Here is a 22,009-nt window from a genome sequence, read left to right on the forward strand (position 1 = left end):
TATTTATTCATTCATGTTACACACACAGAGAGAGAGAGGCAGAGACACAGGCAGAGGGAGAAGCAGGCTCCATGTAGGGAGCCCAAAGTGGGATTTGATCCCAGGACTCCAAGATCATGCCCTGAGCCAAAGACAGATGCTCAACTGCTGAGCCACCCAGGCATCCCTTTCTATTTCTTCCTGTTTTAGTTTTGGTAGTTTATATGTTTCTAGGAATTTATCCATTTCTTCCAGGTTATCCAATTTGTTGGCATATAGTTTTTCATAATACTCTGTTATGATTGTATTTCTGTGGTTTTGGTTGCTATTTCTCCTCTCTCATATGTGATTTTATTTATTTCAGTCCTTTCTCTTTTCTTTTTATAAGTCTGGCTAGAGGTTTATCAATTTTATTGATTTCTTTCCCAAAGAACCAGCTCCAGCTTTCATTGATCTATTGCTTCACTATTGTTATTATTTCTGTATCATTTATCTCTGTTTTTATCTCTATTATTTCCTTCCTTGTGCTGGCTTTGTGTTTTGTTTGTTGTGCTTTTTCTAGCTCATTCAGGTGTAAGGTTAGGTTGTTTTATATGAGATTTTTCTTGTTTCTTGAGGTAGGCCTATGTTGCTATATACTTCCTTCTTAGGACCACTTTTGTTACATCCCAAAGGTTTTGGACTTTTGTATTTTCATTTTCATTTGTTTCCATGTACTCTTTTATTTCCTGGTTGACCCATTCATTGTTTAGTAGTATACTATTTAACCTCCATTTATTTGTGGTCTTTTCAGATTTTTTTCTGTAGTTTCATAGTGTTGTGGTTATTAGAAAAGGTACATGGTATAACTTCAGTCTTCTTATATTTGTTGAGGCCTACTTTGTGCCTTAATATGTGATCTCTTTCAGAAAATGTCTGATGTGCACTTGAAAAGAATGTGTATTCTGCTGTTTTAGGGTGCAATGCTCTGAATATATCTGTTAAGTCCACCTGGTCCAGTGTGTCATTCAAAGCCATTGTTTACTTGTTGATTTTGTGTAGGTGATCTGCCCACTTATGTAAGTGGGTTGTTAAAGTCCCTTGCTATTATTGTATTATCAATTAGTTCCTTTATGCTTGTTATTGTTTTATAAATTTGGGTGTTCCCATGTTGGGTGCATAAATATTTATAATTGTTAGATCTCCTTGTTGGACTATCCTTTTTATTGGTGCCCTTCTTTGTCTCTTATTACTGTCTTTGTTTTAAAGTCTAGTTTGTCTGATATAAGAATTACTACTCCAGCTTTCTTTTGACATCTATTTGAATAATAAATGTTTCTTTATCCCCCCTTTCAATGTGCAGGTGTCTTTAGGTCTAAATTCTGCGCAGCATATTGATGGGTATGTTTTTTTTAAAATCCAGTCTGTCGCTCTATGTCTTTTGATTGGAGTATTTAATACATTTACATTCAAAGTAATTATTAATTGATATGTATTATATTATTTTATTACTTATTTTGTGGTTGTTTCTGGAGATTTTCTGTGATTCTTGACTTTCATGTTTTGCTGATTTTCTTTAGTAGATATATTTGGATTCCTTTCTCTTTATTCTTTGCATGCTTATTAGTGGTATTTTATATATCGTTACCATTAGGTTTGTACATAACCTCTTTTGCATATAGAAGTCTATATTAAGTTGAAGGTCATTTAGTATGAACCCATTCTTTTCTCCTCTACTCCCCACATTTTAGGTATATGTTATTATATTTTATATCCTTTTTTTTTAATTCCTTGACTGATTTTTTTTTTTATAGAAACAATTGATTTTTACTTAGGCTTTTGTGTTTCCTACCTTTATACTGTCATTTTTGGTCTCTCCTTTCCAGTCAAAGAGTCCCCTTTAATATTTCTCACAGGGTTTGTTTAGTGGTCACAAACTCCTTTAGTTTTTGTTTGTCTGGGAAATTCTTCATCTCTACTATTCTGGATGATAGCCTTCCTGGATAGAGTATTTTCCCATTGCAGATTTTTCCCATTCAGCACTTTGAATACATCATGACTCTCCCTTCTAGCTTGCAAAGTTTCTGGAGAAAAATCTCCTGCTTGCCTTTTGGGTTTTCCCTGGTAAGTTAATGACTTCTTTTGTCTTGCTGCTTTTAAGATTCTTTTATCACTATATTTTGCAAGTTAATAACATTATGTCATGGTGTCAGTCTGCTTTTGTTGATTTTGATGGGAGTTTTCTGTGCTTCCTGGATCTGGATATCTGTTTCCTTCCCCAGATTAGGGAAGTTTTCAGATATTATTTCTTCAATTAAGTTTTCTGTCCCCTTTTCTCTCCTCTTCTTCTTCTGGGAATCTTAACAATACAAACGTTATTACATTTGATAGAGTCACTGAGTTCCCTGTCCTAGTTTTGTGCAATTTTTCTCTCTCTTGTTCAGCTTGATTACTTTCCATTACTCTGTCTCCTATGTCACTAATTTGTTCCTCTGCTTCTTTCATCCTGCTATTCATTCCATTAAGTGTGTTTCTCATTTGATGAGTGCTTTATCTTTGTTATGGTTATTCTTTATTTCTGTGTTAAGGGTCTCATTCATGTCTTCTACTCTTTTCTCAAGTCCAGTGAATATCCTATGATCACTGTTTAAAATTCTCTATCAGGCATGTTATTTATGTTTCACTTAGATCCCTGGCTTTGGCCTTGTCCTATTCTTTCATTTGTAACAAATTTCTCTGTCTCCTCTGTCTGCTTCTCTATGTCTGTTTCTGTATGCTAAGAAAGTCAGCTATGCCTTCTGCTCTTGGAAGTAGTGACTTTTGGAAGAGGTTCTGTGATACCCTGTAGTGCAGTGTCCCCTGTTCACCAAAATCTGGCACTTTAGGAGAGCATCTTGTGTGTGTTGCTTACATCTTGCTGTTGTAACTGAGTCACTTTTCCTTTTGGTGCAGTTGTCTGCACTGACTCTCCACCTGTTGTGGGCTGTGCTTGCTCTCCGTGGTGTTAGCAGGACCCAGGCAGGCCAGCTCTGAGGGGGCATGCCTGCTGCAGAATTTGGAAGCAGGGTGGCAGTATTAACAAAATTTGTACTGAGCCACTCCAAAATGCCATGGTGGCTGGGAGATGCATGAGCTGGGCACAGCAAGCAAACATGGCTGGGCAAGGCTAGGCCCAGCACATGAGGGTATTGGGGGCATGTGGTTGATGCAGTGCAGCACAGCGCAGTGACTAGGCCCAGTGGGGTGACGATGCACAGTGCGCAGTCACAGCTGTGCACCTGATGGTGGGTGGGATGCACTCTAATGTATGGGGGTAACTGGCCAGGTGCAGCCCAGCAGATGTGTGCACTACACTGCAGTGGCCATGCACCCAATGGCTGGTCAGGGCACATGTGCGGCTTTAATAAAATTTGTCCTGAGCTAAGGGCCAAAGCCAGCAGACTTGGGAGTGTGCTCGTACATAGAGATTGTGGGCATGGCACATTTGCTAGTGGGTCAGGCAGAAGTGTCTATGTAGTACTGCCTCTCAAATGTGGCTCTGTGTTTATGCTGGGGATGGGGGAAGAGAATGGCACCTGCCAGTTCCATTGCTTTTGGAGACATCCCCTTAGCATGCTTCGAAATCAGGATGAAGAGGTCTGTCTCCTGTTTTCAGGACAGGAGATTGTGATTGTGCAAATTGCTGGGTATTTTTTTTTGTTGTTGTTGCCTCTCCATGCAGACTGCTGTCTTTTTAAGGGCGATGACCTAGCTATCACTCATCTTCCCAGTCTGCCCATTTGCCTAGTGCTGGGTCAGCTGACTGGTTCCAAGTACCACTGATCTTATAAACTGACAGAATTTAGCTCCCACTGTTTTTTTTTTTTTTTTAAGTAAATTCTACACTCCACGTGGGGCTCAAACTCAGAACACCGAGATCGAGAGTTGTATGCTCTACCAACGGAGTCAGCCAGGTACTCTAGCCTCTCTGATTTTTAAAGCCAAATTTCATGGGGATTAGTTTTCCCCGTTTGAGCTCCCTGGGACGAAGGCCCATTTCACTGCCTTCTCCACATGCAGCTCCCTCCATCCTACAGGCAGCTTCCCTCTGCCTTTCTGACCTTCCTAAACTTTTAGCTGCAGCTTTGTCTCTGGATTTAGTTGTGGAGTTTTGTTCTTCCATTCTTCAGATGGCTTTCCAGTTTCCATACAAGTCAGATGTGGATGATATCTAGTTGAAAATATGGGATGGGGTGAGCTCAGGGTCCTCCTGCTCCACCATCTTCCTAAGATCCCCCTCAAGCAAAATCCTCAGTCTTTTATTTTACAATCACTCAACTAGTCCCATAAATATGTGGGAACTGATAACTTTTAGTGAATCCATCTCTTATGAGTACAGATGGGAGTTGTTCTGAGAAAGGGAATAACTTTCACAAATCTCCTTTGGCTAGAGGAAATAGAAATTATTTTTTGGTTTAACTGGTATTTATAAAGGTTCCACTTTTCATAATGTCCAACAAACACAAATGTCCATTCATATAAATGCTGTGACATACTTTCTGAAGTTTCAGAAAAGAGTATGAACTCTCTACTCTCAAAATGCGGATTCCCTGAATTACAGCTGATCTTTATAACATATTATTTTCATTATTCTTGGTGATCAACCATTCTTAAAATCCCTTTTTTGAGTTCTCTTGATCTCTAATCACTTTATTCCTACATGTAAATGTCTAGGAGGGAAGAACTCTTGATTTAAAATATTCCTAATTATGAATTATGTACTAGGAAGATAGTAATCTGACAGAGAAAAGACAGTTTTGCTTAGGTGTTGCCTGGATTAAAAAGAGAGTTTATGCTATTTAGTTCCAGCATGGAATTCTGCATAAAGAAACTAACCGGCAAAGGGTAACAATAATTTAAAGCATGAATTTCTAGTTTTTACTGATTCATGTTTTGGTCCTATGGCTTTATTATATTGGTAAAAGGCCAGCAGATGGTGTGAACACACACATACACACACACACAACTCAAATGCATGCAATAACAAGTTCTTGGCCATCTAGCACTTTTTGATCTTCCTTGCCATTACTGCAGCAAAGATGTGACAATAACTGAATTCATTCTGCCAGTATAGAAAGAGCCTGAGTCACTGACAGTGCACAGCTCTAGCTAGTGAGTGTTGCCAGTGAGTGTTGCATTTCTAAAAGGAAATCACAAACAAGAAACCACAATTGCATAACCCAGCAATCCTAAAGTACATCTCTTCTCACAATTTTAGGAACTCATTCTGTTTTTGTGCTTCTAAAATGATGACAAAGAAAAAAAAGAAAATGATGACAAAGAATGGGGTTTTAGAGCCCCATTTTATTCTTGTGTCTTTTACAATAATTTTTCACATGTTAGCTTTACTATCTCAATAGAAAATCTTCTTATAATGACCTTATTCATCTCAATCCACCATCATATTGTTTATTAAATGATGTAAGCAGAGATCAAAATAGTAATTTTATATCTGAATGGTCAAGAGAAGCAATTACCTATTACTACCGTTTTAAAAAGCAATTTCCTCAGGAAAAGCAAATCATGACAAGTCCCTACATGGAGAGAGAGGATATGAGGAGAGGTTAGGGCTACTAGTGCTACATGCAGCTCCTGGCTGAACCACAGACAGGCAAGTTCTGTATAAAGAATCATGATACCTATTTAGTAACTGGCCCCACCTCCCACCTGCATTGAGCAAGCAGTTTCTTCCTTAAATAGCAGCCCATCTTCTCTTGCTAATTCTCATGTCACCTTTCACTGTGCTCTCTGAAATCCTTACTACTGAAAAGTACTTTCTTCCTTTGTATTTTTCTAAGGGTCCTACCTACCTTACTTTTACTGAAACTTGGATTTTCTCTGAAATATTACCTCCCCCTAAACTCTGGAATTGAAGTTCAGAAAGGTGGTTCATATGTGCTTCTACAGCCTCCAATTTTGAGGCCATGGGGTAAGGTGGCATTGGGAGCAGGCTTGCACTTCTATCTGGGAACCCTATCCTTTTTGAAACTGGAGGCATTGCATTGACAGGCTCTCCTGCCCTTTTAGCTTCACTGATCTTCAAATCACTCCCTGGTCACTTCTGCTTCTGCAGACACACCCTTGCCAGCCTATATACACATTCCTGAAAAAATACTGGCTGGAACCAGATTCATCTTACCTTCTAACATACCATCCAATACCCTACGTCCCTTAAATCCTTTCCTTCAAAAGCCTTCTTATTCACTCAGCAATCTACTCACATGGTCATATTCTTTTTAAAAAAATTTTTTTTTAAATTTATTTACTCACGAGAGACACACAGAGAGAGGCAGAGACACAGGCAGAGGGAGAAGCAGGCTCTGTGGGGAGCCCGATGTGGGACTTGATCTCAGGATCCTGGAATCATGACCTGAGCCAAAGACAGACGCCCAACCACTGAGCCACCCAGGTGCCCCACATGGTTACATTCTGACACTTAACTTCCTTTCTCTGAAACACTTAACTTTTAAAATTTGGAATTAGAAATTATTTTCTATTATCTAATTGTAGTATTTTATTCTTTAACCTGTCTGGAAATTCCCTCCAGTTAACCCTACTGGCAGCTGCTTTTAAATATATTCCTCCTAGGGATGCAAGAGCATGGGCTCTGGAGTCCATCTGCTTGGGTTTGGGTTCCAGCTCCACCATTTACCAGTTAGATAAGCTTTGAAGTTACTTAACCTCTCTGTGCTTCATTTTCCTCATTTGTAAGATAGTGGTAATAATAATAAATCATCTGAGTTGTTAGGATTAAATGTTTAAAAACATGTAAGCATTTATAATAGTACCTAACATATATGTGCTTGATATATGTTAACCACATCATCTTTTTGATTTTCATACCATGAAATGCACAGACCTTACAGGTACAGTTGGATGATTCTGACCATTTCATTCACCTGCATGCCACAGCCCATCAAAAGGTATAGGACATTTCGATCACCTCAGAAAGATCGTTTGTGCTGCTCCTAGTCAGTCTTAGATTCACCCTTCTCAAGGGCAATCACTAATTTCTTTCATCTTAGATTAGTTTTGCCTGTTCTATTAATTTATATAAATGGAATCACAGTAAGTGGCTTCTTTCACTTGGCATACTACTTGAGGTTCATCCATGTTGTTGCATGGAACACAGTAGTCCATTCTTGTTTTGTTGAGTAGTACCCTACTCTGTGACTGTATCACAACTTAACTGTTCAATATTCTGTTGTAGGGCATATGGGTTATTTCAAGGTTTTCACTTTTATAAATCAAGCAGTTATGAAATTCCCATCCAACGTTTTCTTGTGTACATGTACTTACATTTCTGTGGATAAGACACCAAGGAGTGTAACTTTTGGATCAATGGGTAAATGTTTAACTTTATCAGAAACTTCCAAAGGTATTTCCAAAGTGGTTACGCTGGAAATTTTCTGTATGTGTTCAGAATGTATGATAATTGCTTTGTATCTCACCAACATTTAGTATTTCCTGTCTCTTTTATTTTTGCTATTATAGTGGGTGAAGTAGAAACAACTGTATTTTTCATTTGAATTTCCCTGACTGATGTTATGGAGCTCTTCACATGCTTACTTGATTGTACAATCTTTGTGATGTGCTTGTTCAATTGTTTTTGCCTTAAAAAAAAGTTATTTTTTTAAATTATACGGGTGGAAAATAATTCTGAATATGTCTTTTGTAAAATATATATATTAGGAATATTTTCTTCCTGCCGTGGCTTGCTTGTTCATTTTCTTAAAAATGTCTTTTGATGAGTGGTTTTAATCTTTAAAAAAATTTTGAGAGAGAGTGCACATAAGCTAAGTAGGGGAGCAAGATGTAGAGAGAGAGGGAGAAGCAGACCCTCTGCTGAGCATCGAGCCCAACTCCGGGCTTGAACCCAAGACTGTGGGATCAAAACCTCAGTCGAAAGCAGACACCAAATGGACTGAGCCACCCAGGTGCCCTGAGTAGTTTTAAGTTTTGTTGAAGTCCATTTTGTCAACTTAGTCTTTATTAGGGTTAATGTTTTCTGGGTCTTAAGAAATCTCTTAAACTTGTATTTTTAGTATTTACATTTATGATTCATCTTTAATTTTTGTGAATGCTACGAAGTATAGGCTGATGTACACTAAGTTCTAGGCCTGAAAAAAGAAGCTTCTACCTTTACCGAATTGCTCTGGTGCTTTGGTTGAAGATCAACTGACTATACACATGTGTGTGTCCATTGATAAACTTTTTATTGATATCTATGCCAAGAACACATTGTCCTGATTACTGTAGCTTTATAACATGACTTGAAATCATGAGGCACAATTTTTACATTTTGAAAATTGTTTTGTATCCTAAGTCCTTTGAATTCCCATAAATATTTTAGAATTTGTTTATAAATTTTGCAAAAAATATTTTTAAAAAAGCCTGCTGGAATTTTAATTGGGATTAGACCGAATATAGTTTCTAGATCCAAAAACAACATGTCTCCATTTATTTAGGTCTTCTTCAATTTCTCTCAGCAATGTTTTATAGTTTTCAGTGTAAAGGTCTAGCATGTTTTATTAAATTTATTCCTGAGTATTACATATTTTTGATGCTATTGTAAATATTTTTAAAATTAAAAATAGAATTGTTGAATTACCATACTGTACATCTAAAACTAATATAACACTCTATGTTAACTATACTGGAATTAAAAAAAAAAACTTAAAATACTTAAATTATCTTTGTGTATGGTGCAAGAGAGTGGTCTAGTTTCATTCTTCTGCATGTGGATGTCCAATTTTCCCAGCACCATTTATTGAAGAGACTGTCTTTTTTCCAGAGGATAGTCTTTCCTCCTTTGTCGAATTATTAGTTGACCATAAAGTTGAGGGTCCACTTCTGAATTCTCTATTCTGTTCCATTGATCTATGTGTCTGTTTTTGTGCCAGTACCACACTGTCTTGATGACCACAGCTTTGTAGCACATCCTGAAATCTGGCATTGTGATGCCCCCACTATGGTTTTCTTTTGTTTTAAAATTCCCCTGGCTATTCGGGGTCTTTTCTGATTCCACACAAATCTTAAAATAATTTGTTCTAACTCTCTGAAGAAAGTCCATGGTATTTTGATAGGGGTTGCATTAAACGTGTAAATTGCCCTGGGTAACATTGACATTTTTACAATATTAATTCTGCCAATCCATGAGCATGGAATATTTTTCCATCTCTTTGTGTCTTCCTCAATTTCTTTCAGAAGTGTTCTATAGTTTTTAGGGTATAGATCCTTTACCTCTTTGGTTAGGTTTATTCCTAGGTATCTTATGCTTTTGGGTGCAATCATAAGTGGGACTGACTCCTTAATTTCTCTTTCTTCAGTCTCATTGTTAGTGTATAGAAATGCCACTGACTTCTGGGCATTGATTTTGTATTCTGCCACACTGCCCAATTGCTGTATGAGTTCTAGCAATCTTGGGGTGGAGTCTTTTGGGTTTTCTATGTAGAGTATCATGCCATCGGCGAAGAGGGAGAGTTTGACTTCTTCTTTGCCCATTTGAATGCTTTTTATTTCTTTTTGTTGTCTGATTGCTGAGGCTAGGACTTCTAGTACTATGTTGAATAGCAGGGGTGAGAATGGACATCCCTGTCTTGTTCCTGATCTTAGGGGAAAGGCTCCCAGTGCTTCCTCATTGAGAATGGATGAAAGATCTTAATGTGAGACAAGATTCCATCAAAATCCTAGAGGAGAACACAGGCAACACCCTTTTTGAATTTGGCCAAAGTAACTTCTTGCAAGATTCATCCATAAAGGCAAGAGAAACAAAAGCAAAACTGAACTCTTGGGACTTCATCAAGATAAGAAGCTTTTGCACAGCAAAAGATACTGTCAACAAAACTCAAAGACAATCTACAGAATGGGAGAAGATATTTGCAAATGACCTATCAGATAAAGGGCTAGTTTTCAAGATCTATAAAGAACTTATTAAACTCCACAGCAAAGAAACAAGCAATCCAATCATGAAATGGGCAAAAGACATGAAGAGAAATCTCACAGAGGAAGACATAGACATGGCCAACAAGCACATGAGAAAATGCTCCACATAACTTGTCATCAGGGAAATACAAATCAAAACCACAATGAGATACCACCTCACACCAGTGAGAACGGGGAAAATTAACAAGACAGGAACAACAAATGTTGGAGAGGATGTGGAGAAAGGGGAGCCCTCCTGCACTGTTGTTGGGAATGTGAACTGGTGCAGCCACTCTGGAAAACGGTGTGGAGGTTCCTCAAAGAGTTAAAAATAGATCTGCCCTACGATCCAGCAATTGCACTGCTGGAGATTTACCTCAAAGATACAGATGCAATGAAACGCTGGGACACCTGCACCCCGATGTTTATAGCAGCAATGGCCACAATAGCCAAACTGTGGAAGGAGCCTTGGTGTCCATCGAAAGATGAACGGATAAAGAAGATGTGGTTTATGTATACAATGGAATATTACTCAGCCATTAGAAATGACAAATACCCACCATTTGCTTCGACGTGGATGGAACTGGAGGGTATTATGCTGAGTGAAATAAGTCAATCGGAGAAGGACAAACATTATATGGTCTCATTCATTTGGGGAATATAAAATATAGTGAAAGGGAATAATGGGGAAAGGAGAAAAAATGAGTGGGAAGTATCAGAAAGAGAGACAGAACATAAAGACTCCTAACTATGGGAAACGAACTAGGGGTGGTGGAAGGGGAGGAGGGTGGGGGGTGGGGGTGAATGGGTGATGAAACGGGAAGTGGGCGGGGGGTGGGGGTGACTGGGTGGCGGGCACTGAGGTGGGCACTTGACGGGATGAGAGCATAGGTGTTATTCTGTATGTTAGCAAATTGAACACCAATAAAAAATAAATTTATAAAAAATATAAAAAGAAAAAAGAAAAAAACACTTAAATTAAAAAAATAAAATTTCAATTGTTTATTACTATAAGTTTTTATAGAAATATAATTGACTTTGGTTATACCAATATTATATTCTGTGATCCTACAAAACTCACTTATTGTAGTAGGTTTTGTTTTTGTAGTTTTTGTAGATTCCTTAGAATAACTATTATGTTGTTTACAAAGAGAGAAAGTTTTCCTTCTTTTTTCCTAATCTGCATGTGTTTTATTTCTCTTTATTATCTTACTGCACTTTCTAGGACCTCCAATGCAATTCTGACTAGAAGTAGAGTGGATATCCTTGCCTTGTTCCCTATCGTAGGGGATAAGTAGGTAGTATTTCACCAGTAAGTGTGATGTAGTCCTAGGTTGTCTGTTTTTAAATAGAACTCCTTGGCGCAGCGCTGTCCGCCCGCCGCCCCGCACGGCGCAGCCCCGCGAGCGCGCAGCCAGGCCGGAGCCCCCGCGCGGCCCGGCTCCCTGCGGCGGCTGCGCGCCGTGATCCTGGGGGCGCCGGGCTCCGGCAAGGGCACCGGCGAGGGCACCGTGTCGTGGCGCATCACCAAGCACTTCGCGCTGAAGCACCTCTCCAGCGGAGACCTGCTCCGGGACAACGTGCTTCGGGGCACAGAAATTGGTGTGTTAGCCAAGACTTTCATTGACCAAGGGAAGCTTATCCCGGATGAGGTCATGACTCGGCTGGCCCTTCATGAGCTGAAAAACCTCACCCAATGTAGCTGGCTATTGGATGGTTTTCCAAGGACACTTCCACAGGCAGAAGCCCTGGACGGAGCTTACCAGATAGACACAGTGATTAATCTGAACGTGCCCTTCGAAGGCATTAAGCAGCGTCTCCCCGCGCGCTGGATTCATCAGGCCAGCGGCCGAGTCTACAACATCGAATTCAACCCTCCCAAAGCCGTGGGCATTGATGACCTGACAGCGGAGCCTCTCATTCAGCGGGATGATGACAAGCCAGAGACGGCTGTCAAGAGACTCAAGGCTTATGAAGTCCAAACACAGCCGGTCCTGGAATATTACCGGAAAAAGGGAGTATTGGAAACCTTCTCTGGAACAGAAACCAACAAGATCTGGCCCCATGTGTATGCTTTCCTACAAACAAAAGTTCCACAAATAAACCAGAAAGCATCAGTTACTCCATGAGGAAAAGTGTACATCACCAGTAAGATGAGCAGAGACTCCTCGCCTGTGCATTTAGAAGCTCCGTGTTCTGAGACTGGCATGTATGAATTCTTTGAAAATTATATTAGTTTCACTTCTACTGATTTCATTCTGGAAATTAAGAATGGGCCAAATGAGTCCGATACTAAGATTCATCTTTTTGTCTACCCAGGGTATCTTCTATGGGTATGTAATTTAAAAACATCAGATGTCCTAATTAAAAGAGCAATTGGTAGTAATATTAACTTTTGTTCAGAAGAGTAAGTAATGCGTGTGTTCTTTTCTTGATTAATCTAGCTAACAGCTTATCACTTACTAAATCTTTTCAAAGAACAAACTTTTGGTTTTACTGATTTTTTCCATTGTCAACTTTTTTTTCATTGATATATTCTCTTATTTCTTTCTCCATATGCTTCAGATGCATCTCACAAACTTTAGTATGCTTTGTTTTCTTTTTTGAAGAATTTACTTATTTGAAAGAGAGAGAGAGAGAACATGAGAAGAGGCAGAGGTAGAGAGAGAGGGAGAAGCAGACTCCCCACTGAGCAGAGCCCAACACAGGGCTTGATCCCAGGACCCTGGGATTATGATATGAGCCAAAGGCAGATGCTTAACTGACTGAGCCATCCAGATGCCACTTGGTATGCTTAATTTTCATTACCATTTGAAATTAAAGTAACAGTTAAAATTGTTTTCTAATATCTTGACTTTAATTTTTCTTTGACTTATAAGTTATTTGGAAGTATGTTGCTTTATTTCTAACTACTTGGGAATTGTCCAATTGTATTTTTGTTATTTATTTCTAATTTCACTCTCTTGTATTCACATAACATAGTTTGTAGAATTTCAATCTTTGTAAGTTTATTGAGATTAATACAGCCTAATATATCATATACCTTGGGTAAAACATTCATTGTGCACTTGAATATAGCATGTATTATGCAGTTATGAGATGGTATATTCTAAAAATGTCAAATAGAGCAGGTTGATTAATAGCATTTTTTAAGTTTACTGATTTTCTATCAATATCTAAGAGGAGAGTGTTGAAATCATCCAAAATTGTTAATTCATGTTTCTCTCTTTGGTTCTGTTAGCTTTTGCTTCATATATTTCCCAGCACTGTTATTGGGTGTGTACATATTTAGATTTTTCATATCTTCTACATGATTTATCAATGTTCTCTGGTGTATAATGTAATTTTTTCCTCTGGCTGCTTTTTAAGATTATCTCTTTATCACTGATTTTCAGCAATTTAGTTATGACATACTATGGCATGACTTTGTGGTTTTTTGCTTGTTTTTTAAATTATGATATATCATGGTGGGGTTTGGTGTGTTTTTTGAGAGATATTTAGCCTTTGATTGGTTGAGCTTATTGGATCTGTGGGTGTATTTTGAAAAATTTCAACCATCACTTCTATAAATTTTCTTGTGCTCAATCTCTCTTGGTTCTCCTACTATTACTCCAATTACGTACATATTAGACTGGGTGTTACTGTTTCTCAAGCCATTCAGACTGTACTCATCTTTTTTAGGCTCCCCCCTTCCTCTTTCTGTGCTTTTGTTGAAACAGTATCTATATTCCTGACTTCAATTTTACTGATATTTCCAGTGTTTGACTTGGTGTTAAGTCCATCCAGTGAACCTGAGTGCCATTTTCTGTTTTTTTTTTTTTAAATTGATTTTATTCCTCAAGTATCTTTCCTATCTGTCCTCCTCTTCTACTTCTTTGCTATTACACTAATGCAGGTTTGTATGTCTCAACTGGTCTCTCTACCTCTCTCTGCAGTCTAATACACTTATTTTCTAGAATGCAGATATTATGAAACTTCTCCATGTTAAAAATTATTTAAAAAATTTCTAACGGACTAAATTCAAACTCCTCAACATGGCTTTCAAAGCCCTTCATGGTTCTGTCTAGCCTTCCTTTCCAGCACTCTAACTCCATGCACTTGAATCAGTTAATGGATCAAATATGACATAAACTTTCATACTTTTGTGTGTATTTACAACTTAGCATAAATACCTCCACTGTAACAATCCTCAACTTGGCTTAAACAAGTCTGATATTTTCCTTTAACAGCATTTGGTTCCTAAGACTAGTTTGGTGTTCACCAGAGCACATTACCATTGTTTATGTGTTTGCCTTCTTTGCCATATTGTAATATCCTTGTTGTGTCATTCACCTTTGGATTCCTATCATTTGACATAGACCTTGGCCTATAGCAGGGGCTCAATAAATATTTGCCAGTTGAAATGAACTATAGGTTCAGAAGTTTATTGTGACACTATATTCTTAAATTAATAAATATGGATTTATGTCAAAAGAAAATAGTAAAATAATAATATCAACTAACATTAACTGAGCACTTACTAAGAGCCTGGCACTGTTCTGGGTAATAACTCTTTCAATCCTCATAAGTCCTCTAGGAAGCAGTTTCTCTTATTGTCACCACCTAACTGATGAGGAAATGAAGCAGAGATATTAATGGACTTGGCTAAGGGCCCAGACAGGAAATGACAGCCAGAATCTGAACCCCTACAATCTGGCTCTAGATGCCACACTTCAACTCTAGCAACATCCTTCTGCCTGTTCATGTGATTTAAAAATGGGGTAATCATCTGTTTTCCAGAACAAACTTATTTTTGTGTAGTTGTTCCTACTTCACATAACCATTGAGGGCCTCCAGAGGGAGGAAAGGAAAGGCTCTTTTCGCCCAAATTTATTAAATATCTGTATTAGACTGACAGGTGAGTAGAGAGAGAAAAATAGATATTTTTAAAATGATATTCTCATGGAGGAGATGAAAACATTTACAAACCTTCATATAAGTACCATAAGATATATAAGATATAGTGGATTCTAGGTTAGAATGATTTCATTAAGAGATATTCTCTAGCATTTTAAATATATACCTAAATGATTTTGGTCTAAATAAAACTGCCTTCTCCATTCCCTTCTCATTCAATGACACTCAAAAAATTAAATACTATTAAAAATAAAAAATTTCTAAATCATTGACTTTATGGGGAAAATGATCTTTGAGGGGAAAATTTAAAAACATTATACCACAGGGGATCCCTGGGTGGCTCAGCGGTTTAGAGCCTGCCTTTGGCCCAGAGTGTGATCCTGGGGTCCTGGGATCGAGTCCCACATCAGGTTTCCTGCATGGAGCCTGCTTCTCCCTCTGCCTGTGTCTCTCTGCCTCTCTCTCTCTCTCTGGGTCTCTTGTGAATAAATAAATAAAATTAAAAAAAAAAAAACCATTATACCACACTTTCAGTTTGTAATAAAAACTGTAACATCAGAGTTGTGGTTCAAAAAAGTACAACTCCTAAAGAGTAATTTTATTCATTTAAATGACAAACACTGGTAAAAAAAAATAAAATAAAATAAATGACAAACACTGGGTATTTGAATGGTAAAGGTTACTAAAAGATTTTGGCATTATAATTTATTGTACCACATCATTATATCTCCAATGGATGATTCATTCTCAATGACATTTCATACCTGAACTTCCTATTCAAATACAATTAAATTTACTGTACATTAATATATATGTTGGTAGTGAGACATTGATGTTCATCTGATACTATCACCAATTAATTGAAATTATGTTGAAGAACAAGTAAGATTGATTTCAGTGAGTCTTGACTAAGTGGCTACCTCCATTGTTTAATCTGATGGTTATTAATTTTTCAAACTGTTCTTGACATTGAAATCCCAAGTTAGAAGTATAAACTGTCAAAGTCTTAAAGTGAATCCTTCGAAATTAAAAGTAAAACGAAAAACAAAATTTTTTATTTGAAAGGTTGAACATTTAATGATAACTGGAATAGTAAGTGACCTACACATAAATATTCATTTTGGTGTGGCTATAAGAATATTTATTTGCTGCCTTTGGCTATGTAAAGATTTTAGCTAAAGAACCAAGGCAAAGTGGACCATTTGATAATTATCCTCTAAATTGGGGTTGCAGACTTTATGCCTAGAACTCTATGCCTAGGCAGATAACTGAATGCAGCAGGAAGGGTCTGAGAGCACCTGCATTCCTTATAAGTGGAGAGGACTAAACGCCACAGCAGAGCTTAAAGTTCTGTTAAAAAGTGTACAGTCGCCACTCAGCTCTAACTGCTCACTACACAAAAAATAGAATGGATAACTCCTGGTTTGTAAATGTTAGCTGAAGAGCTATTAAAACACAGTATTTCAAAGTTTACCACCAAAATATCTACAATTCCTAAAAAGTAGAAGTGAACAAAGTTTTACCAAAAAAGCAGAGAACTAGACCAACACCACACTAATACCAAGTAGGGCCTGAGGGATGGCATTTTGAATGGGTGGAGTGTTCTCTCTCTTGCCTTGCTTCTCTCTATAGGAGGTTCCCCTAAAACATGGCTCAGCTGTAATTTGATAAGGCCTCAATGGGAACAGACTATATTAGCAGTAGAAATGAAAGACCCGCTGCTGCTGTAGCATCTCTTTAATTGGGAGGAAACTGAAGGGAAATAAGTACAAGTTTTAGAACTGAATTTCTTAACATCTGCTTGAATAGTACAGAATATTTCTAGAATCATCAGGCACATTTATAAAGGTCCATCACAAACTCATTTATTTTATTTCCCACATTGGGAGGCACACAGTAAGACTTGTCTATTTGTTCAAGAAATATTTATTGAGCACTTACTATGTGCCATGTTCTTAATGTGCCTCAAGATAAAAGTCAAAACATGCTTGTAGTCTAAATGCAGGGAGACAGACGAGCAAATATGATTCAAGTGCAGGGTGAAGAAGTGTTATGAGGATTATAAAATTGTAAATAGCAATGGTGAACAATACCCAGAATATGTAATCCACAGAGGGGAAATCATTAAGGGCTTCCAGAAAGAAATAGTAATTAAAGAGAAAACTGGATCTATAATCTTTATCTAGTGCTTTAGACTGTGCCAGGCATTGTTATAAAAGCCTTATGTTTATTTACTTGTGGAAATTTTCATAACAACCTTAATAGGAAATATATCTCATATTACCTGCATTTTATAGATGAGGCAAATGAACACAGGAACTGACACAGGTCACATAACTACTAAGTATCAGAATTTAGATACCATGTTCTCAACCCCTACATATTATTTATATGTTTATATTTAACAAAATATAGGTTAGAACATATTACAAGTAGGCATGTCTTGGTGATTTCACCGGTATGGGGAATACTACAGAAAACAAAATACCTTATTTTTGCTTATTGCTTAGGATTGTCTCAAATGTATGTGAGCAATTCTTTCTAGATTCAACCACACTCACAAAAAAGTTCTAGATGTTTTATGACTGATTTGACTTTTAAATTTTAGCATGAGCTTAAATTATCTGAAATAATGATTAGTTTGCTTTCTTCACACCAGCATTTTTAAAAACTACATATAACTATTCTCCATTGAGTCATCTGACTGGAGGGTGAAAAGCTGAGGTAGATGAATTACGGAACACTGTCCCACAGGACCTATTTCACTTTTTTTAAAGCTTAAATAGTATATGTCTTATGTCATTAGATAGCTGGTGCCACTGGTACATATTCATCCAACTCATTATTAGAAAGGAAATATTGGTTAGTCAAATTCGCATTCTAGCTCATCAAGGTTTATTTGTAAAGAAAGATAATATTTTATTTTCAAATACTGTAATCCTACAAGTGTCATTAGATGAAAGGAATACTACTGTGGGGGTGTGGATGACAGCCATGTATAGAATGCTCAGTTCAGATTTTAACAAAATATACAGAACTTCAATTAGTTAACTGACAAAGGTGACTGAATTCAGAAAAGCAAGGTAATGACAGATTTATTTATTAACCATACACAGAATACCGTATTGGTCTCATGATTTAATTCTTGGAAAAGACCTAACATTGAACTCTAAAAGATTTTATTTTATTTATTTATTTTTTATTCTTTTTAATTTTTTTTTAATTTTTATTTATTTATGATAGTCACAGAGAGAGAGAGAGAGAGGCAGAGACACAGGCAGAGGGAGAAGCAGGCTCCATGCACCGGGAGCCCGATGTGGGATTCGATCCCGGGTCTCCAGGATCGCGCCCTGGGCCAAAGGCAGGCGCCAAACCGTTGCGCCACCCAGGGATCCCTAAAAGATTTTAGATGAATAAGGAAATCAATACTTAAACATAGAAGGGTGAATGCATTTAATATTACCATAAATGAATTATGCACCACTATCATCCTATTACAGACTCCAATTCTGACTATACATTTACCATTGTAGCGAGTATTATGCTGCCTTTTTATGTTTTTATGTTAAGAGTTCTTTTATTTCTACTCCAAGAACTCCTTCTAACATTTATAGTAAGGCAGATTTAGTAGAAATGAATTCCCTCAGCTTTTGTTTGTTAGTCTTTATCCCTCCTTTATTTCTGAAAGACAGCCTTACCAGGCATAGTATTCTTGGTTGATTTTTAATTTTTTCCCAATCTTTAGAATATGTCATCGCATTCTCTTCTGGTCTGAAAAGTTTCTGTTGAGAAATCTGCCCATAGTTTTATGGGAGCTCCCTTGTATGTAACTTTTATCCTCTCTTTTCTCTTGTTTCTTTTAAAATTCTTTCTTTGACTTTTGACAATTTAATCATAATATGTGTAGTCCTGTTTGGGGTCCTTTGGGCCTCTTGGATCTGAATATCTACTTCTCTTCCCAGATTTGGGGAGTTTTTAGCCATTATCACTTTAAATACACTTTCTGTCCTTTTATCTTTCTCTTCTCCTTCTGGAATTCCCATAATGTGATATCGTTTATGTTCCTTGTGTCTCATAATTCCCATTGGCTTCCTTCACTCTTTGTCATTCTTTTTCTTTTTTTTACTCCCAAATGGATAATTTCAATTGTCTTCTAGGTCACTAATTCTTTTTTCTGCACAGCTGAATCTGCTTTCGAAGCTCTCCACTGAATTCTTCGTTCAGATTCTGTATTTTTCAGCTCTAGTATTCCTTTTTATTTTTAATGGCTTCCATTCCTTTGTTAAACATCTTGTGCCATTCATGGTCTGTTTTCCTAAATTCACTTAGTTGTCTGTATGTTCGTGTAGGTCACTAAACTGTAAGAAGACTATTCTGAATTCTTTGTCTGACAGGTCACAGATCTCCATGTCTTCTGGATCAGTTACTAAAGCTTTATTAGTTTCCTCTGGTGGTATCATACTTACCTGACTTTTCATGATACTTCCTTATATTGGTGTCTGTGCATTTGAGTAAGTGGTTAAAGGTTTCCTTTGAAATAAATGTATTTAAGCCCCAAGAAGTGAGTTGATTTAAAAGGAACATATCAAGCATATATTAGAACAGGTAATACCCAAGCATGGTAACGTCATGAGAGTAGTAATAAAGTAACTGAAGTTTGAGAAAGACTAGTTAGTCATCCAGTCCCAAACTTCTTGGCCTGTAGCTTATTGTTTATCTACTCATACCTTACTGCTGCTTTAGGTCTTAGGGATTATACAATAGGCATAAAACCTCCCTACTGACAACTTACTGTTGCAGGACTACTGTTTCCTTAAGGTTATTAAAAAAAAAACAACAAAACTAGTAACAATGATTAATCATTCGTTGTTCCCCAAATATGTACCAATTTCCAGCCTTCATGCTTCTGTTCATGCTTCCTTCTGCTTAGAATGCTTGGCTTCCCATTTCTGCTTATTGAAATCTTACAGTCTTTTAAAGGCCCAACTAAAAGTAGTCTTCTTCATGCAGCCTTTCCTCATCCTGTAGCCAAATGGATTTCTTTCCTGTTCATAGTACCAAGAGACCATCTCTTTCTACTGTGCTTCCCACCACAGTTTTGGTGATATTCTAGATGTTCAAATAATTATATTCTTCCACCCAGTGGGTTTTAAGCTCTTTCATGAAAGAGAAAGGAAGAGCATGAATTCTATTCATTTTTATATGACCATAGTACTTAACAAAGTGCTATATACACAGAGTAGGCCCATAATTAATATTTGCTGAATTGAACTTAATATTTTAAGCAATATGCCTGTGACACTTACAATTTTGCGCCTGATCATGAAGAGTGGGATTTTTGCATGAAGAGGAGTTGAGGACAGTTCCTTATGGACCGTTGATAAATACAATCTTCTTTTAATGTTCCCTAAATCAGTAATTCTGAAAAAAGAAAGAAGAGAGAAAGATTCCCATCAATATAACTACTACTTCGGATAATCATCAAAATGATATAATTTATCATATAGGCCTGTGCAACAGGGAGATCAAACACAGAATTTAAGAATTGCTTTTTTTTTCTTTCAAGAGGTAATAAATTTCTTCCTTCAATTTAAAGTGCTCACAAGCCTGAATGTATAAATTCAGTTAATATGCTAATTTATTTCAGTACCTTACACTAGATTTCTACAGTCTTCTAGCCTATGAAAAAATTCAATTTGTATGAACTGAGAAACTGCTAGCCTTTAATAATCAAGCTTGTTCCAGCCCCTTAAGCTTGTGTTATCTTGGGACATACTGTCACCTACTAAATAGGAAAACATTATGGGTTTCTTTCCCTAAAAATGCACCTGTCATTTTATATAGGCTCTTAGTCTGCTTAGAGACAGACACAAAACACTGACTGTCGGTTTCACTTCCTAAGCACATATCTTCAAACCAGAATTATAATACACAAGTTTATTGCTCACTATTCAGGTCAAGCCACAGTGATACCAAGGACATCGAATTTGAACATCTTTAATAGATTTAGACCACAGCCATGATCACAAAGATTAGGTTTGCTTCAAATTGATAGAGGCTCATTTTTATGTTCTGCTTCCTTTAGGTCTCAGAGGTAACACAGCAGGCTTAAAATCTCTAAACCTGTCTCAGACTGCTATATGGTAGAGTTGATACTTATTAAAAGACTGTCTTTTTATCAGAGAATAGTGATGGCTCCCTCATTTTTAGCAACTTTATCTAGATGTACAAACTGCTAATTTTCTACAATTAGTAATCCCCCAAGGTGACAACATTTCATTCAAATGAACTGCTACCAATATTTATAGTGTAATTAACTATTTTAAAAGTCAACATAAGCTTTTTCTGTAGCTCTTTCTTATCTCCCCTTGCAGTATACTCTTCTCATTATTTCTTCCCTCTAAAATACATATTCTGTAGAAAAAAACTATTACTGAACAATGTTACAAATAGGTACAGTATAAAATAGATGGGATGATTTTAGAGTATGCCCCAGACCTAAAAATTCTACCCTATCTGCACTATAAAGTACCATGAATTTATTTAAAAAGCAATAAATCCTTTCAATATATAGTCAGAGGTAAGGTTAAGATGCAAAAGTGTGAAGTCTACTATAATTTTATATTTAGATGTGTAAGTAAATGTAGTATAATTTTTGCTCCTAGGCAGTGTCTTCAAGTGGGATGAACACATGGGGAGGTGGGGTGGTATACAAGAATCCACTGAAATACAGAAAGAAAATGTTAGAACTATCTTTCATCCTATCCTTTTAAAATGTCGTTTTTGGGCATGTTTCATTATACAGCAGTACCGCAACATATTCCTGTTTTTGAAATAAATAAATGTACCTATGTGGTTAATGTGCTCAAATATTTTACGAATAGGGTACAGGATCAAATATATTTGGATAGCACTGTCATGTTATTACCTCTCTTGTGTGAGAAGCTCTAATTAGGGAGTAGAAGGAAAGACTATATAGGGGTTTTGGAAAAGGAAAGGGAAGAAAAAATTCCCTTGCATCATACAAAAAGTTTGGTTGCATCAACCAAAAACCCATTTCAGACACTGTTTTATTAAAGGTTTGCTTTGCTTATAAAGCTAAGACTATGTTATTTTTATTTGAATTGGTATGGATCAAACTCCTAACAGGAATTTGAGGTCTACTCAGAGGGAGTATGAGTAGACGGCCACG

At 37.0% G+C, this 22,009-nt stretch overlaps 2 protein-coding genes across 15 annotated transcripts in view; one reads left to right on the top strand and one right to left on the bottom strand.

Moving 5' to 3' along the window:
* Positions 1–22,009, bottom strand: part of CFAP20DC (CFAP20 domain containing) — a 241,375-nt gene that overhangs the window by 134,639 nt on the left and 84,727 nt on the right. For all 14 annotated transcript variants that reach the window (XR_005988931.1, XM_041762017.1, XM_041762021.1 and 11 more), the window contains one exon: positions 20,124–20,238. Coding sequence is in view for 13 of the 14 variants with exons in the window: in XM_041762017.1 (XP_041617951.1) it covers positions 20,124–20,238 (115 nt within the window). In the remaining variant the exon portion in view is untranslated. The remainder of the gene's footprint in view (positions 1–20,123; positions 20,239–22,009) is intronic.
* Positions 3,514–12,349, top strand: LOC121494521 (GTP:AMP phosphotransferase AK3, mitochondrial-like). The gene is made up of 2 exons (XM_041761065.1): positions 3,514–3,594; positions 11,274–12,349. The coding sequence occupies exons 1-2, from the start codon at positions 3,514–3,516 to the stop codon at positions 12,048–12,050; spliced, it is 858 nt and encodes a 285-aa protein (XP_041616999.1). The 3' UTR covers positions 12,051–12,349.

Source organism: Vulpes lagopus, chromosome 7, assembly GCF_018345385.1.
Source record: "Vulpes lagopus strain Blue_001 chromosome 7, ASM1834538v1, whole genome shotgun sequence".
Lineage (NCBI taxonomy): Eukaryota > Metazoa > Chordata > Mammalia > Carnivora > Canidae > Vulpes > Vulpes lagopus.

Bases quoted from the DNA above. Each gene is read 5' to 3' on its own strand.
- LOC121494521 (XM_041761065.1), top strand. From the start codon at position 3,514: ATGGGGGAAGAGAATGGCACCTGCCAGTTCCATTGCTTTTGGAGACAT. The intron at 3,595-11,273 runs GTCTGTCTCCTG...GTTTTTAAATAG, and splicing joins TTCGAAATCAGGATGAAGAG to AACTCCTTGGCGCAGCGCTG.